Here is a 19513-nt window from a genome sequence, read left to right on the forward strand (position 1 = left end):
GTAAAAATCCTAATGCATAGCATTTATGTTGCTATCCTATATTCATTTGAGGAAGTTTACTGCCTCCTCATCATTGACCTGATGTTTTCATTTGCTACCATTTTTTGTTGCTTCAGGGGAGGTTCAAGTCTGGTTCTTGTACATCATGATTGCACTCAGAATTTTCTTATGTGCAAATTGAAAGTCAAAATAAAAGCAGATGGATGGAAACTGACCTTGTGATAACAAAACATAAACCAGCAGATCCTGCAGATTAAACTTGCTAACTAAACACAACAACACTTACAGATGGTTAGAAACTCATTAGCCCAGCAACATTAAGGTTGCAAAGAACTTACTGTCCTAATGCACCGTAACAGGTTAAATGCTTCCACTCTATAACATGATGGTGCAATGTGCCTCTGATGCACTGCTGCCATGAGTGGTTGATAATTTCCAGTTATGGCTCATACATTTTCTTTTTAGTGTAAATAAAGTGGTGATCAGTCAAGATCAGATATGCCTTGATCAGGTCTAATTCTGATCTTGGAAGCTGCACTCAACTTCTGCAGTCTGAAGACACTTTTTTTTGTTTAGTTTGGTCCAGGTTTTTGCTGCACTGGGGGACAGTTTTATAGGCCTGGTGGAGATGCAGCACCATATGTTTTTAGTGAAGTATTTTATTTCTTTCAACTATAAAACTTGTTGTTGCAGGATTGTATCTGGGGCAGATGTCATTTTTCCTATGAACGAGTGAGCGCTAACAGCATTACATCAGCTTGTGTTCTTGTAAAAGTTATTTGGCAAAATATCATACACAAATGTATGCTTTGTGTTGCACTATGGGACTTAAAATGTAATTGATGGGTTATTCACACTCAATAAATGTTTTTGAAACATTTTTAACAGCATGGCAGATCTATTAGACTGCCTGTTTGAGTTTGAGATGCAAATGATCAATTATATTTGTTGCAGCAAGGCCATGTTTATTGGGACTCCCACAAGCCTTGTATTCCCATTATTACCTACATGAGATTTGTGAAAATTATTCAAAGACTTTAACGATGAACTGTGAAAGGGAAAATCTTCTGCTTTCATTGCGGAGCCAAATACTCAAAGGTTGGATTTGGCTGCCACTGACATATATTATACCTACAGAATAGATAATTTACTAAGTATTTTAGATTTGCTGGTCTCCTCAGGAACTTACAGCTATTCTTACCTGTTTTGCTAGAAAATTGCCCGAAATGTATTTATACAAACACACAAAAGAGCAGTTTTGAGTCTACATGGAGGGTCTGTGGTCTAACACAGTCAGCCTTGATTCTCAGGCTCACACCCAGCTGCTCTTGTTGCAGGGAATTCAGCCTGGCCTGACTCACGTTGCAGAGTGATAAATCTGTTGCTAATCTCTCAGGCCAGATAGTATACTCGGGCTGTGTGTCCCAGTAAGCCTGTCCCATGCTTATTTACACCCCTATTTCCTATACACTTCCTGTGCCTAACAGGAAAGGGAGGTGTCCCCTTAGCCTCAAGTAATTCACGTGGGGACTGAAACAGCTGCCCAGTGATAAATGTTACCAGGCAATACAGCTTGTATCAGCCCCACAGGGGTGAATTGGTCTTTCACTCTCTCTGAAGGGAGCACTGAGTAGTGATGGTTGGGAGGCTCAGAAAGGGATCTGAGGAGGGGATATCCAGGAACAGTTCTAATCTCTTGTGGGTGACAGACGAAGTGACAACAGGCCATGGCACAGACTCATGTCTTTGACACCCCAGGCTCCATGTTCAGCATCAGAGCTGGAACCTAATCTACCAAGGTGCTGGGTGTGAAGAACTTCTCAACACCATGCATTGCTTTACGCAGAAGTAAAAATATACTCTGTGTTTTTTGTTACATTGTGTTCTTCTTTTTATGTAGAAATGTCTCCTTTTAAATATTTGACAAATTTCCAAAGTACAACTCTGTCTCTCTCACCACAGACGACTGGCGGGGAATGACCTGTCATTCATCCACCCTGAAGCCCTGTCTGGACTCCATCAGCTCAAAGTCCTGTAAGCATGCACCCTCCCTGCCACCACCGCCACTGTCAACACACACAAACACACTCACACTTATGGCTGTGACAGTGTGAAGTTTTCCACACTCTAGGGGAGGGAGTAAATATTGCAGTTTATGGCAACATTATAGTGCTGTCAGTTATTTCCAACCTAAACATAGTCACACAATTTACATCCAAATGCACTTTTCCATCCCTGCCCCAGCCTGATCTGTGGCTTTGAAGAACCGTAACAGAGCATCACATACAAGACCTGTGTAAAAATTAGTTCTGCATAATTTACACCGGGCAGCACACCCTAGTGTGCTTGCACAAACTTGAACACACGGAGCACCGCACAAGGTGCTGCCCTGTTGATTCTGCACTGGGCCAAAAGTTCAAAGTCCTGTTGATCTACAGGTGAGGTCTTAGTTAGAGGACTGAAAACACAAATACTATGACTGTCATAGCAAGTAATGTATTCACATTGTTACTTGTAACTACACAAGAAAAAACAAACTGAAGCATTTTGACTAGATGCAGATCAAACAAACCCTGTTCACATCAGATTTGGTTTCAGTTTTCACAAATACTGTAACTGTGTAAGTATACACAATTCTTCATGCTCCCAGTGACCGGGCATATTTGTTTCCTTTTGCAAACACTGAGACAGGAAAACTCAGGAAAAGGGAAAAACCCTAACCAGTGTGGATCCACATTAACAACAACACACAGATGAGACCTTCAGAAAACTAACTAACATACGTAGCATTGAATATCTGTGGATTAGGGTTGCTGTTTATAAGCACTTTTCATTGTATTGGTAACATTAGCGATTGATTACATTAAAATGTACTTATACCAAACAATATAATGTGCATTTTTCCTTTAATCAAAGCGTTATTTCCACAGCAATTTATTGCATAATCTCTGACGACATTGCATAGCCTATGAAACAAACAGGTATAAAGACATAGAGGAATACATATTAAACACATATAACTGAATATCAGGTAATATGCATGGCGTGCTCATATTAATAATCTCAGCTATATGTCAGATCTTTATTTGACAGTGGATCGATTAGATTCTATGTGATCAATCAAATATTAAATTCTCTGTAATAATTATCATCCCAACTGTAGATACATATTTTTCATGAACAATAAAAAAAAGTTTGTGAGTTCAAATCATTTTCCATTTTACCTTCAGGATGCTCCAGAATAATCAGCTGAAAACTGTGCCCAGTGCAGCCCTGAAGAACCTTCATTCTCTCCAGTCTCTGTAAGTCATCAACACACACACACACACACACACACACACACACACACACACACACACACACACACACACACACACACACACACACGTGGGATATTGTCTTCTCAAAGAGCTTTTGAATTTCAAGTGCACCTTTCTGTCCTGCATTTACCATATTAGGAAAACACTGACTGTTACCACTGTAGAGATTGTAATGATTGTATGTCAGTGTCATTGTACTGGTTAGCTATTTGGTTGGAGTAATGTAGTTTGAATTGGTTGTAACTGTCAAACATGGGACAGGAAATACAGCTCAGAATTAAGACTGAAAAATAGCTCCTTTGAATTGCTGATGGAATGTTTAAATGATCAAAATATGGTGGACTACTGCTACAAAAAGCAGTCATTCATGTTTACATACAAGAATCACTCTACTATGACAGTCTCAAGCTCTGATGTCACACCAGCCATGTTAATGAGTTTTATGAATAGCCTCTGTTTTCTCCAGAAGTTAATGAAAAAAAAACTATTTGGTCCTGAATTCCTGGACAGAAGGACACACAGCAGTCATCAATGCTGTTGTCAGGGAAAGCACTGCAGTCTGTTTACACAACCTACTACCCAAAGTGGAATTCATAATGTTTGTGCCAAACTAACAACCACATTCTAGACAGTTACTCACAAAGATAATACAGAAAGCAGCAGCAATAGGAGCACCGCAGGACAGTTTATCTACTAATGTATGTAAAGATCTAAACGTTTGGTGCTGAACATTTGCTAAACAAATTTATGCAAACATAGGTCTAATATGCAACAGTGAAGTTTAGTTGGAGGCCACTGGTCACTGATTTCTCAGTGTGAAAGGCAGATGGGATGCATTAAAAGTCTGTGTAACATTGTTATCAGCATAATGTCTAAACCACTAGATGGATTGCTATGAAATCTTGTGCAGACATTCTTGGTTTGCTGAGGATGGCTCTTGTGGCAGTATGTATTGTCACCATTAGCACGTAGCTCAAAGTACCAGCCTGCACAGAACAACCTCACAGAGCTGTTAGCATGGCTGTAGACTCTAGTCTTTGGAAATTGGTACAAATGTCCACTTGGACTCAAGGATAAACTGATTAGATGTTAGGGGCCAAAGGTCACTGTGACCTCACTAAACATGTGTTTGGCCATAACTCCAGAATTCATAGGCTAATTATGACATAATTTCTCACAAATACATAGTAGGACAAAATGTTGGGGTGATGACATTTCATATCCTAAAGGTCAAAGTGACATCATAGTGTTGAGCATTCAATCAGTTCTCTGTACTTCTCTGGAAAAATTGTCTCTAAGTGAAGACAGCATGTCTCTCACTGGAATTTATTCACTGTTGTCATGCATGTCAATATAGTTATGAGTTCCATTTTACTAAAAACTATACTTAACAACTTTTATGAAATTCCTTCATTGTCTTCACATGCATTTATATCACATGTTATTACAGTTATTATAGAGTTAGACTTTGTGAAACTTCAGCGCCCATACAGAATCTCATCATCTTACACCACAGTTCCTGGTGGAGTCCCAGTCACGTTGATCAGATTGCTTCAACTATACAGACCCAATTCAGGCAGATAGCTGATGTCCACAAAGATAATTGACATTCCCCTGTTTGTCATGTGACTGCAGCTGTCACTTGCAGTATTTTAAATGTTACACTACTCTAAGATGGCATTATGATGAGACTAAAGACTTTACTTTTCCTGCACGTCAAGAATAAAAGTTCAAATATTCATTATTTACTCGAGACATCATTGATGTCATTTAGGCGCGGTTCCACTCATATCACATACTTAACTGCTGCAGTGTTTGTTGTGCACTAAGTCCAGCAAAAGCCCTGTGTAAATGTAGGTCAGTCTTATTCAACAGATCTGTAGCAAACTTTTCTATTTTTTAGGTTACATTGGTGAGTTCTTCAGGAGCTTATGTGTCTCCACGTGTTTATCTGTAGCTCTCACAATCCAGCTCCACTCGCCTTCAGTCTTAGCATTGTTTACTGAAACTACTGAATGTCACTTTCATTGAGACCATTGTATGTACATGGCTCTATTTGTGCCACTTCCCTCCACCACTGTGCCTTTGAGTTTGACAGGGACTAATGGAGGAATGGATCCAGCTGGAGAAACGTGCTGAAAATCCAGCTTTCAGCTATTATCACCCCTCTATATCCCTCCCCTTGTCCTTTGCTTCCCCTCTTCTTTTTTCTGCCCTTCTTCTTTCTATTTAACAGATGTCTTTTCTCTGTGAGGGTTTTAAGGTCTGTAGCTGAAGTAATATGCTTTGGCAGAGCCAGGACTGGGTTTGTATAAAGCCTTAGAGAGCTAAATGTCAATCAAGACTGTTTTTCTTCCAGCCCAGACACTTGAGGAATTTTGAGGGAGGGCGAGACACTCAGTGAGGGAGGATAGCAGGAGAAAACAGAGTGGTGATGGTGAAAAGAGCACTTGTGCATTCAGAGTACTCCTTAAATTAAAAATATTTCCTTTTTTACCACCAAAGAATTGGTCTGTGATCAGAATTTGAATCTGATCAGTTTGCAGGGTCAATGGGGAGAATATCCACAGCATGAAAGTATTACTGCTCTGTTATATTATGTAAGTTTTGTGAAGTCACCAGTTAGTCAAGTTAATATATCAGATTTACCATGGCAGCCAAGCAAACATCTATGTCATTCTCCTTTGGGTAATTAGAAGTATGATGTGTGTCGTTCAGTTAAAGAATGAAGAGTTGGTCTAAGTGGAGGATTGAAGGTATCTCAATATTTCTCAGAAGTAAGGGTAAAAAAAAACCATTGCAGCAGTGGTTACAATAATGAAGGCATTGTACTGGACAGTGTTGCAAACAGGGAGTGGAGCCACAGGATAAAGCCCTTTAATTTTTACCAGTCTGCCTCTTTTCAAACCTTCACTCAAAGTCACAAGATGTTGATAATGACCAATGAATCAGATGAGTCCTCAAGAGACTGCAGTCCAGCAGTATGTTGAAGTTTAGCCTCTGCCCTTCTGCACTGAGAGAAATCATTTTAGATGCAAACTAAGGCCCAACCAATACTGGATTTTGGGGGCTGATTGTGATACTGATATATCATTCAATATTCTTATTTGCAAATGCGAATAGATTTATTGTCATTGTACATGTACAGCAAGATTCAGTGTGGCATACAAAAGCTATGTAGAGGAATGAATAGGAATAAATTAAATAAAATATAAGCATAATACAAATGTAAGCATAAAAAATATAAACATCAAATATTAAGATCCTACACAATATAAAAATATCTAAATATATATGTGTGCATAGCACATGGTCTTAAATGTGTTGTCCATGTACTCATGGCAGGGGTGTGTTGGATTATTTATTTATTTAGTTAGTTATTTACATAAAAAACTATATTACATCTGGACACCCTAACAGCAAACTTTTGCTGGTGTTTTCAATAATTATAAATAACTATAAATAAAAAAAAAACACAAATAGCACAACTTGAATTAAATTAAAGGAAACTTAACTGTTAATAAAATAACTGGAGACCAAAAGTCAAACCCAGGATAAACTTACCATCACCATCGTTTATCAATATTACATTGGTGTTGTGATATGAGACTATATATCGTCTTAGATTTTGGGTATCATCATATTGTGATATGTCATAAGTGTAGTCTTCTTGTTTTAAAGGCTGGTTTACAGTAAAGGGATGTCATATTCTGAACTCACCAGACTGTTCTAGCTGTTCTATTATTTGCCATCATACATTTGTCATTAAATCTACACATCTGCTAATTATTTATAAAATATCTAATTGTGTCAATATATTGTGAAAGCAAATAGTCATCCTCACAATATCGTAGCAGTATTGATATTTAGGTATTTGCCCAAACCTGAGTGTAGCCAACTCTGCTCAGCAGCAGCACCTTGACTCTGTTTGATCTGAATGCAATAGAACCATAATTAGTATCATTTGTAACACCTGTGTTTACACTTCATGTCAAAATGGCAGTTATGAAAATGGTCTATTTGTCTGAGAAAACTTCAGTATCGAACCCATGCCTTTTCCTTGTATCTCTGTTTGTCAGTCGCCTGGATGCAAACCATATTACCACAGTTCCAGATGACAGTTTTGAAGGCCTTCAGCAGCTGCGCCACCTCTGGTTGGATGATAACAACCTGACGGAGGTCCCTATCGGTTCTCTGAGACACCAGGCGAACCTTCAGGCTCTGACATTGGCGCTCAACTGCATCTCGTACATACCAGACAACGCCTTTGCAAACCTCACCAGTCTAGTTGTGCTGTAAGTTATATTAATTTATTGTTCTAATTGTGGTTTAGAATGACAAAGGTGCACAGTAGTCCTGATGTTCAAATGTCTTTATCTGTTTCACTAATGGTTCTGACTACATTGGACTAAACCATCCACTGCAGTCAGCCATATGCACTAATCTTTTCAGATGCAGTAAAAATCATATATATAATATAAACCTTATACAAATACAGTATGATATTTTACACCAACACTAAACAAAACTGAAAAAGGTACCCAGAAGCACAGCATTTGTAAATGGATAATAGGCCATGTCATGACACCATCAGTCACTGGATTAATTCAGAAATGGTTTAGACAGTTATATACATGCCGTTTCATCAGTTAGGCTTTTGGTGAGGTGTCGTTTAAAAGCTACAGAAGGCGATTAACAAACATTTTCAGAGTCCTCAAAGTGAACTTCACCCGAACAGCCAGGAGAACTTTGCATGCAGTTGTCACAGACCTATACACTAAATTACTCAGCAGGAACAACCTGCTGGTGTACTTTTTAAAGCTTTAATTAACCAGGCACACTGACTGAGAACATTCTCGTGTTTACTAAAATGACCTGAGGGAGTATCTGGAGAAGTAAAAGTCACTGTGTGTTAAGTAGATGAGGAAAGCCAACACAGGCAATTCTCTGCACTGTGACTATACAGTAATGGTTTGATGTCTCTTTAGCTCCCGAGCCATGGTGTGTTTTTTGTTTATTTTAAGGGATTTTTTTGGGTAATTTTTCGAATTAACTAACTGGAATATCTCCTGTCTGCCTGACAGCACAGATTACCATCCAGTTAGTAAAATATGATGGTACTGCTACTGCTCCCCTCTAAATGAGAGAAGCTGTAATTCCTGTTTAGTTGTTCATAAATCATCTACATTATTCTGTCACCACAAATCAATGCAAAGCACCTCTCCTTGTGTTCTGCTCGAGCTCTGAATGTATCCTCCGAGCGACTGCAAATCACATTCCAAACACAAACATACTGTTGTATTTATTTCCACAGCTTACGGTTAATAAGTCAACAAAACAGGCTGCTGCTCATACCCTGCTGCGTTTTTGCATGCAAGCGCTTTTGCAGTGAAATGCACCATTGGGATTGAATTTGAATGTTAATGACACTTTGAAAAAGTTGCTTGACTCTGAGCATTAATGTAAAATTAAGATTATCTTGTCTATCCTGTTTAATGCACGGTGGAAAATGCTAAAACCTTCCACGAGGGTAACTTATAAATATGTGGTGCATTACGAATCTGATGGATTGTTCCAAACATACCGCTTTTTTTTTTTTTTTCTGCTGTTATATATTTGCACAAACACACATACAAGCACACGCACACAGACACACACAGAGTGGTATTGCTGCAGGGTTAGTATAAACACATCAGGATAAACAGGAAGGAAAGACCCTGAATGTATTAGGCGAGGAAAGCCTTCTGCATATATACACACTGGACAGACACCTGATTCACAAATCACACTGTGACATTCAAAACTGATTTGTAACATTTAACAAAAGCTGCAAAACAAGAGTAGATAAATGTGAAAGATTATTTTATATCTGTCCTGGTATGAAAATCTTACAGATGTGTATGAAACTACTTTTCCAGGCATCTTCATAACAACAGAATTAAAGAGATAAGAGACAATTGTTTTGCTGGCCTCGTGAACCTGGAGACACTGTAAGTGCACAATCATACAGTATTTGACGTGTGTGTGTGTGTGTGTCAGTTTGAGTGTGTTTTTGCTCGTGTTTGTGTGTGCTAACAGCTTCCCCACCCACCTCTGCTCCAGTCCTCCAGACATCATTGTGTCCACTTCCTCCTTTAATTGCTCTAGGATAAATAGAGCAAAGTACATGATGCTTATCAAATCTGCCCTCCCACTGTTCACTTCCTCCTGCCACACAGCCATGAAAAATCTTTTAGTTGCAATGTTACCTAATGGCAAACAGCTACTGTACAACACACAGACCTTTACAGGAAATCAGGGATGACCTGATGTGTTTTTTTGGTTTTAAATCCCAGTCTGGTACATTTAAAGTGACGTGTCTGCTGGTACTCAGGCTGGTGTACAGCACTGCAGACACTTAGCCACAAATTAGTAAAGGTAATGCAGTGCAGTCCTCTATTATAGCTGTTCTGCAATGTTTCAAGTGGTGTTTTATAACCTTTAGTGTTGTGTTTTGTATGATATCTGTGGAAAGAGAAGTTTGCGCTGCTGTGATGGGGAGGCTTCTTAAGAATTTAGGTAGACTCTCTACATCCCTGACATGAACAAAATACTAAAGCTCTAATACAGTTTTACACTAACAGCAGCACCTGAAAGGCACGCACCATGTTCCTTTAACCCCACTGACAGCCAAGGAGTCAGTATTTTTTACCTGCTTTGGGTTAGTGTATGACTAAATTTGCTGGTCTGCTATGTATTTGTCTGTGCCCTTTGAAACAATGATCATTAAATGATTACCGGAGAAAATACTGTAAATGAATGAATGAACTGTTGTTCGTCTTTGCTGTGATAGTGATTAGCGTCAGTTTGAGTTGGTTTGGCCTGAGCTGTGGAATACAAAATTATCCATCCTTGCTCACTATGTCTTGGGCTGTGAGAGATTGATTTTTTTTTTCTTTTTGCATGAAAATGAAACCCAGCACTGACTTCCTGTGTCTCTCTCTGTCTCATCATAGAGATCTTAACTTCAACAACCTGAAGGTTTTTCCCAAAGCAATAGAGGCCCTGCCCAAACTGAAGGAACTGTGAGTATATCGTCCTGTTTCTCCTCAGTGAAGAGAACATTTTGTTCTGACACTAAAGTCAGTGAGCTGACAAATATCTGACAAAGTAGCTAAATAAGGAAAACTGGAGCACACATGCAAAGTAGCAAAACCTGTCCTCATTTTTTGTCAGTCTCAGCGAGTAGTTAAAATACAAATATTGAGTGGTTTAAAAGTTCGTATTCACATACAGAAACATGAGGTTAAAAGGATCCTGTAATAATTATTGTAATATTATTAAACTAAATTTATTACATCATCATTATTATTATTATTATTATTATTATTATTATTATTATTATTATTATTATTATTAGCATTAGTAGTAGTAGTTGTAGTAGTAGTAGTAGTAGTAGTAGTAGTAGTAGTGGTAGTAGTGTTAATATTAGTATTACTATTACTATAATTATTGTTGTTGTTATTATCATTATTTTATTTGTCTGACTTATCAAGTGGATATGATGATTAAATAGAAATAAATTAGCTGAAATATTTTGAAATGTGTTTCAACATTTGTGCTCTTATTTTGAAGGCTTGAAAGCCACATGATTTGTTTCTTGGTTTTCAGCAAATACTTATTTAATTAAGGAGGTATTTTAAATCAACTAACCAACCTTGTTTACTGTAGCAGGCACTAAGAATTATTTTTTGTTGGTACTTGATTCAGTTCAGCTGTCTACTAGAGATGATAACAATTTATCATTGATTGATTAATCGGTCGCTGATTAATTGAGAATTTGATTGATCATGTAAAATTTAATCGATCTGCTATCAAATAATGGTCTGAAGTATATTGGAGATTTTTCTGAATGCACTCTGAATATTATCTTATATGCATTTAATATGTAGCCCTTTATATGTTTCATAAGCTACCCTTTTCAAAATAACGGTTCCAAAATGGTCCCAGAACAACTTGCACCTGAAGAACCCTTTTTGGGAGAAAGGGTTTGTCATGTGTTCTTTGTAAGACTAAGGTTTCTGTTAGGAATCCTATGCAAAGAACCTTTTTTAGAAGGAAGAGTTCTTTCATCAATGGTTCTTAGTACCATAATATAAAAGGGTTCTCTGGTTCTAACTAAAACCCTTGGAATATAAAAAGGTTCTCAGTAGAACCTCCTAAGTGTCTTCTAGATCAAACCTATGAAATATAAAAAGCTTCTCATAGAACCCCCTGTCTGAGTTCTAACTAAACCCTGGTTGTGTTTTTGCTAAAACCCTTGGAATATTACAATGAGTCTCGGTAGAGCCCCTGGTTGGAGTCTTGTTAGCACCCTTAGAAAGGTTGAAAGGTTCTGGATAGAGCCCCCAGAGAGGGTTGTAAGTGGAACCACAGCACCATAAAAGGGTTCCAAGTGAACTTTTGTAAAACCTTTTAACAGGAACCAAAAATGGTTCTCCTATGATGCTGTCAGAGAACATGTAACATGTTGCTGTGGAAACAAAGCTTTTATTGAGGGGAAAATTGCTTTTGGTGTTGTTTGGTACATCTAATTTGTTTAAGATTTTGTAAGTATCATTAATTAATTAATTGATCGTTAATTTTATCAGTGATCGGTTGAGGAAAGAGTTTACAATTTGCAACGCTACTGTCTACATCTTTTTGTATTTTTCATATTTCCATTTTTTGGTTTTGCATATGTCAACCTAATTTACTTGTATGTCAGGTTTCACATTGAGCAAAATTTCTTTACACTCTGTCCTTGACTTTCTTCCTGCAGCGGGTTTCACAGCAACAATATTGCTTCCATACCTGAAGGGGCCTTCCATAACAACCCCCTGCTGCGAACCATGTAAGGTCAAACCCCCCTTTGATTTACTGACAGAACTTAGAAACAAATGTAGCACACTAATAACTCTAATTTGAACTGTGCACAACGTACAGCAGGCTTTCTGAAAAGCACACATACAGTGTGAGCCAAAACTGGTTATGAGTTTTAGGCTTCAGTAGATGAATGTCCAGAAGATGGTGCCATTCTCGCATAGTAAATGATTTTGCTTTGAACTCTCCCCCTCTGCTCTCTCAGACATCTTTATGACAACCCTCTGTCCTTCGTGGGTGCCTCGGCTTTCCAGAATCTGTCTGACCTGCACTCCCTGTAAGTCCCGCTGTCAGGCACGACTTCTTGTTCCATCCATACCTTCTCATGCTTTGATGTTTATGATTTCACTATTCATCACCACGTGTGTTTCAGGATGTTGCGAGGGGCCTGCATGATGCAGGACTTCCCCATCCTTACATGGACTAATAACCTTGAGAGTCTGTGAGTGAACATGGATGCAGCATCTGTTTCTGCTCGTGCTTTGTGTGTTTCAGAAGTGACTGATGAGGTTTTTTATTTCCAGGACACTGTCAGGAACCAAGATATCATCCATCCCTGCTGATCTGTGTGAGGATCTCAAGTTGCTCCGGACACTGTAAGAGACTTTTCTTGTCCTCTCGCCTGCTGTAGCACTTAAAACATACCTTCTACAAATAATAGTTGTGGAGGATTAAAGATAATTAGGACCTTACAGGTACAGTGTAAATCACACTATGGTTTTACTGCTGTTACAGACAGTCAGATTCCCATTTATGTTAAAAAAAAAAACATTCCATTTTAGAGAAGTGTTCACACTGAGGCATTAGGTAATTGTAAGCTGTAATTGGCCGATAAACAGAGTGTAGCATGACTAACAATTCAACATTTTGTTTTGTTTATTTCCCTCCATCAGAGACCTGTCCTACAATGAGATCAAGGAGCTACCAGCCCTCCAGGGCTGCGTCCGACTGCAGGAGATGTGAGTTTACAAATCATTTCAGACAAGGATGGTAAAGCTGAAAGGACAGATTCTTTTAAGATTAACATAATGTAATAAAATAATAATGCTTAAATAATTGAATGATAATTATTTGGTTGTTTACAATCGGTTCTATTCTTGTTTTCAATCAACAGAAGCTTCCAACACAACCATATTCAACGAATTGACAGGGACACTTTCCAAGGTCTCTCTGCTCTGCGTTTACTGTAAGTCCACTTGGTCTCACACACTCAGTCACACACACACACTGGATGCTGTAAAAACAAATGTTTTGTGCTGGGATTGTGAGTTCATTGTGTTCTGATTTTACACAGAGATCTGAGCAGAAATGAAATTCGAGTCATCCATGGAGATGCTTTCCTTACCCTCACCGCTCTCACCAACCTGTGAGTTTGACCTTCCCGTTACTTTTCAGCCTTTGCATGTCATTGTTTCATTTGACTGCATCATACAGAATTAAACTGCTTGTGTTTCTTAATCATTGTTTGCAGAGATCTGAGTATGAACTGTCTGACTGTGATTCCAACGACTGGACTGAGTGTGCTCAGTCAGTTGAAGCTCTCAGGAAATCCGCAGATGAAAAATGTGCTGACTGCAAAAAACCTGCCCAAACTCAGGTGAGAAAGCACTTCTGTAGCCTAGTTCTGTTATCTGAAGTGTTGAGGAGAGATAGTAGAAAAATGTAACTGTGGGTGGTCTAGTGGCTGCTGGCTCTGACTATTGAACTGCACTGTCCCAGGTTTGATTCCTGCCATATGAGCCCCCATCTCTCTCCTCTCATTTTCTCCAATGTCTCTCTAAGACAATACTGTAAAAAATAATATTTAAGACATTATTATTTTGATTTCTCTTAAGATACAAGAATGATCAACTTGTATTGAAATAAAAACATTAAATTAAAACAAAAATGTCATTAAGGCTGTAAACTGTAGAAAACGATTTTTAGATAAAGGTAAAATGTGTTTACAAATCTTGTTTTCCAGATGTAAGGAAACATTTTTGTCCTGTACAGACCCCAACAAATGTCACATCATCATGATTACATTTTTTTTTAGTGAAAGTGAAAATTGTAATGAAAAAAATAAGTCCCTCTACTTGTGAATCATATTTTAATTGTAATATTGGTCAAAAATAATTGGAATATGATTTTTAGCTATTTAGTGAGGTTATTTTCTACACTTTTGTTTTAAATGGGTAGTAGGAAAAGGGGGGACGTCCCTCATCATATAGACTGTTCATACATTCCTTGATTGAAATAAACTGGACTCACCCTGTAGAGAACAAAAAGTGTACAAAATATAGTACATCTCCTTTTCAGTTTTTCTCTTTCTCTGTGTGTGTGTGTGTGTGTGTGTGTGTGTGTGTGTGTGTGTGTGTGTGTGTGTGTGTGTGTGTGTGTGACAGACTGACAGAAAAACAGACAAACTCCACCTCTTCTCTAACGTTAAATGAGAAAGCCAGCTGAATCTGTTTTCTCCACAATTGTAGACACACTATGGAAACATCCAAATATTATCGTTGAAAAAAATCAAGATGGCCAAATATTTGCAGACAAACACATTATTTATCCTTTCCCCAGTTTGGTATTAAGATTCTGGACCATCTGTATTATTATTAACACAGGACCTCAGCAGGATGTTCACAGCCTTTCTAAATGATTATTGTTTGTTTGTAGGTCCATCTCTGTACCGTACGCCTACCAGTGCTGTGCGTTTGTTGGATGTGACTCAATGACGAGCCCTTCTGAGGAAAATGATGTAAAGAAATCTACAGGTGGGAATGCTGCAGTCAGAGCCTTTTACTTGGAACAGTTGACTTGTTAGATAAACTTTTTTGTTTTGGTTATGTAAAAGTGGCTAAAAATATCGACAGAGAATGTTTAACATGAATGTATCACCAGTATTCTTCAATCTCCCACCAGATTATCAGATTTAGTTGTTAGATGTACTGGTTAAATATTTAAATCACACTGGCATCAGCCTACATGCTATTTTTTGCTGTTTACAGATTGTGTAGTGCAGTTTTATGTACATCAGGGAATAGTTACAATGTGTTTTATTTGTTTTATTATTTATTCTCAGCCAAGGACCCCTTACAGGGTAGAAAATATACCAGGACCCTCTCATGTATGTCCCTTGGAATAATTTGATGTAGCCTATTTTTTATAGTCACACTCAATTACATGACAGAACAACACAAGATAAATGTATTAGAAATATATGTGGCATTTATTACAAATATTTGCACCATGTTAACACAGAATAACCATGTACAGACAGCCGGTTTCCACCATTAATGGGTAACATGTGGATGATTGACTGGTGGGAGGAAGAAACACTATTTTTGTTTAGTTTGTGGGTTTCACTTCAGTGTTTTATCTGGTGGTATTGATAATTGTTATTGAAGCAGACTGTATCTGTGTGCAAATGCCAAGTTCAGCCTGAGATCTGTCACTGTCAGACTGAACACTCTCACGATAGTAATATTTTGCAATTCTTTATATTTTAAACAAATGAAATCTGTTAAAACAAGTCATTTGGTGTTTTCAAAGTCAGATTCTGCATTCTGTTCGCATTCAGAGGCTGCTGCTGTGTGCAGCAGAGGGAACGCACCGTGTGTACTTCAATGTTCAATATAGTCGGCTTAATAAACTTAATGATCACTCAAAGCTAAAATACAAAACTCTAAAAAAGCTTTCACTCACTTGGTGAGAGGCTATGGATACATTCTGGCACATTTTTGTGTCTTTCTTCAATGAGGGGCGCTTTTTGCCACAACCAGCTGCTGACGGTAAATCCATCACATGCTGCAGTATTTCACCCAGATGTGTTTTGGATAAAGTAAAAAATCCAGTGTTCTTGGGTTTTCACCTGGAATTTTGTGTGAGATTCCAAATGTCGCAGTGAACATCAGTCCAGCAAATTTTATTCCTCCAGTGCACAATTTGCATCTTCCTTGTTTAATATTTTGAAAGTGGGTTTTAGATGCCTGAAAATGGATTTCTGCTTCTTTGCGATCGTTTGCTTATTTTTCTGGACAGTTAGGTCAGTAATAATTAACTTTAACTATTGTTGATTGTTATATAGCAGAAACAACAATTTGGAAAGTCAAACAAAAGCAGTTGTTAACATGCTTCCTACTGTATACACCTGACTACTGTTTTTGGCAAGTCTGCTATTTGTTTTCTTACATGAAATGTTTTATTGTAGGTGGGGAGGAAGTGGAAAGAATCTCAATGATTATACATTGTTCTCCTTCACCAGGTAAGCATCAAACAGCTGTTTGCATCTTTCATTATGTTTGTATTTGTTTATTATTGAAATGATCTAAATAGATGACAAAATTAAGTGTTCACTTTTGAATAGGGCTGAGACGAATTATTATTTTTATCACTGATTAATCTGCAGATTATTTTCATGATTAATTGATTAGTCTATAAAATAAAAAAAAGAAAAGAAAAATGTTTATCACGATTTCCCTGAGCCCAAAGTGATACCTTCAGATTGCTTCTTTTGTCCAAACACTCTTCATTTACTATCATAACTGACAAAGAAAAGTAGCAAATCCTCACATTTATGAAGCTGAAACCAGCAAATGTTGGACATTTTAGTTTGAAAATGACTGAAGCAATGAATTGATTATCAGAATAGGCAGCTAATTTTATTTTGATTGATTAATCAACAAATTGTTGCAGCCCTACTTTTGAACAACCACATTGTTTGTGTCTTCAGGAGCCTTCAAGCCTTGTGAGCACCTGCTGGGTAACTGGATGATTCGTCTGACTGTCTGGTTCATCTGTCTGGTGTCGCTGGTGTTTAACAGCCTGGTGCTGGTGGCCACCTTCTCCTCCACACACCGAGCGGCAGGCCACTCCCACTCCCTCGCCCCGGCTGTCTCTCCGGCCCGGTTGCTGATGGGGCTCCTGGCCCTCGCCAACCTGCTCACAGGCCTGTACGTCGGCGTGCTGACTGTGCTCGACATTGCCACGTGGGGTTCCTTTGCTGAGTTCGGGGTGTGGTGGGAGATGGGGCCCGGCTGTCAGGTCACAGGAGCTCTTGCTGTCTTCTCATCAGAGTGGGCTGTCTTGTTACTCTCCCTGGCTGCCGTGGAGCGCAGCGTGGCCGTGCGGACGATTCTTGGGAAGGTTATGATGTCTCCCAGGAGGAATGGCAGCAGCCATCGCGGATGCTGGAGAGGAGACCGGCGCTTCAGCCTGGCTGCAGGACTGCTGGGGCTGCTGGCTGCCGCTGGAGCCTGCCTGCCTCTCTTGACCTCCAGCGACCAGTCGGTCTCTCCACTCTGCCTGCCCTTCGCTGGCGGGGAGAGTCCAGCACTTAGCGTTACGGTCGTGCTGGTGCTGCTCAATGCGCTGGCGTACCTGTTCACCGCAGCTGTGTACACCCAGCTGTACTGCCACCTGGGCCGAGTGGAGCTAGCAGATCCGGAGCAAACAGGCGCCCTGCGACATGTAGCTTGGCTCATCTTCACCAACTGTATCTTCTTCTGCCCCGTGGCGGCTTTCTCCTTTGCCCCTCTCCTGACAGGCTCAACAGCCGGCGGCCCTGAGATCGCCAAGTCTGTAACGCTCATTTTCTTCCCGCTACCTGCATGCCTGAACCCGGTGTTGTACGTGTTCTTCAGCCCGGCTTTCAGGGAGGACTGGCTGAGGCTGCGCGGCCGTGGAGGTTCGAGCAGGGAGGTGAAGGCTGGCGCAGAAAGTCATGGAGACGATGGCGGTGGAGGGTCGGAGCTCACAGACGGCGGCTCCTCCACCCACCTGGGCTTTGACTGCGGGGTTTACTCGCAGCTTTGTGGAGAGACAGTTGTATGTGAGCAGTGCGAGGCAGCACTGCATGCCAGGACCTGCTCATCTCCCTCGTCCTCCACAGTCTGTAGACACTTGGTGAAGTCTCACAGCTGTCCCACCCTCCTGGTGGGAGCTGCAGTTTGCCAGCGTGCCGAGGGGTTCTGGGCAGATAGTGGCACGCCCTCTGCTCAGTCTGAATATGCAGACGAGGGCGACTCGTTTGTGTCGGACAGTTCAGACCAGGTTCAGGCCTGCGGCAGAGCGTGCTTCTGTCAGAGCAGAGGCCTTCCTCTGGTACACTACTCATACAACATACCTCGAGTCAAAGACTGAGAACGCTGCAGAGCGTCAGCACGTCTGTGTGCACAGATCTCTCTGTCATGTGAATTTAGATGCTACAAAAACATTTTTATATCGATGACAAAATGTGCCAACCACCCTGCTAAAAGACGATTCAGCAAGCACTTATGTTTGTAATTACTGTGTAAACAGAGATGCAACCAATCATTTAAAGGGAACTTGGTCTGCTTTTTGAACTTGGAGCTGAACTGAGCACATCATGTCACAAGCTGGTCGACAAAAAAAGATCTCGCAAAGGAAAATCTTGCCGCCAGTGCCTGCTTCTTGCTTTCGATTGGATATCATGATGTTGCGATCCTCAATGTACGTGTCAAAGAGTTTGTGATTTCTCTGTTTCACCTGTACTTATAAGCTTTTTAGTTTTTAATTGTTGTCCTTTTTTTTTAAAGCTTCTCCACACAACTGTTGATTTTATACTTTGATTTATTTTTTTTTACATAAATGTAGCAAATGTAATAATCATCCTAGACTTTTCTGTGTGAATGTAACTTTCAGGTGGTCTTCTTCACCCACCAGAGGGGAAAAAATGTAACGTCAGCAATAACTTCTGCCCTACCTGCCTGTGATCATAATCGTATCAGCATGAGAATGGTAAAAGTAAATGCCAGTCTATAATAAAAACACTTCTTTGCTTTAAGACTAAGAATGTGATAAAAGTAGCAGGTATCACTGTTTTAGCAGCTTGGTGGTGGTGAAAGATGTTTTATTTATTGTTTGAGCAGCAGGAGCATCAGGGTGGAGATGATTTCAGGTGTATGAACGGTGGCCTTTGAATGACACAGTATAACCCAAGCAAAACAACAGCACTTCTCTTCGTTTAACTCTTCACAAAAACTTTTATATATGTGACCATATAGGTCATTATTTTCATTAGTGTGAAGGATAATTCCAGTTATTTTTAAATCTGGGCCTTATTTTCTGAGTTTTTTGCCATCATGCTGTTTGATTTGGATCAAACTTTTTATTTTCTAACTGCAGAGCTACATTTTCTGTTTGTAATTGGGCCAAGAGACACAACAAACCCAACGAACATTTACTTTTTAGTAAAAGAGACCTGCTTTTCTCTGATTATTTTTGGCTGACAGAACTGAGATTGATTACAGCGTGTTTTAATATGCATAAAATCTCCTGTAACTAGAACTATA

At 39.4% G+C, this 19513-nt stretch overlaps 1 protein-coding gene across 2 annotated transcripts in view; it reads left to right on the plus strand.

Annotated features, from left to right (window-relative positions):
- lgr4 (leucine-rich repeat containing G protein-coupled receptor 4) overlaps window positions 1–19108 on the plus strand; it is a 38460-nt gene extending 19352 nt beyond the window's left edge. The window contains exons 3-18 of one of the 2 annotated variants that reach the window (XM_084716154.1): window positions 1963–2034; window positions 3231–3302; window positions 7400–7615; window positions 9239–9310; window positions 10316–10384; window positions 12121–12192; window positions 12427–12498; window positions 12595–12663; window positions 12746–12817; window positions 13115–13180; window positions 13336–13407; window positions 13516–13587; window positions 13693–13818; window positions 14877–14974; window positions 16411–16464; window positions 16933–19108. In XM_084716154.1, coding sequence (XP_084572280.1) covers window positions 1963–2034; window positions 3231–3302; window positions 7400–7615; window positions 9239–9310; window positions 10316–10384; window positions 12121–12192; window positions 12427–12498; window positions 12595–12663; window positions 12746–12817; window positions 13115–13180; window positions 13336–13407; window positions 13516–13587; window positions 13693–13818; window positions 14877–14974; window positions 16411–16464; window positions 16933–18341 — 2683 coding nt within the window. In that variant the 3' untranslated portion in view covers window positions 18342–19108. The remainder of the gene's footprint in view (window positions 1–1962; window positions 2035–3230; window positions 3303–7399; window positions 7616–9238; window positions 9311–10315; window positions 10385–12120; window positions 12193–12426; window positions 12499–12594; window positions 12664–12745; window positions 12818–13114; window positions 13181–13335; window positions 13408–13515; window positions 13588–13692; window positions 13819–14876; window positions 14975–16410; window positions 16465–16932) is intronic. The other variant, XM_084716164.1, reaches the window with a different exon arrangement.
- The last annotated feature ends 405 nt before the right edge of the window (window positions 19109–19513 follow it).

Source organism: Lutjanus erythropterus, chromosome 1 (assembly GCF_056507025.1).
Source record: "Lutjanus erythropterus isolate fLutEry1 chromosome 1, fLutEry1.hap2, whole genome shotgun sequence".
In the NCBI taxonomy this organism is placed as follows: domain Eukaryota; kingdom Metazoa; phylum Chordata; class Actinopteri; order Lutjaniformes; family Lutjanidae; genus Lutjanus; species Lutjanus erythropterus.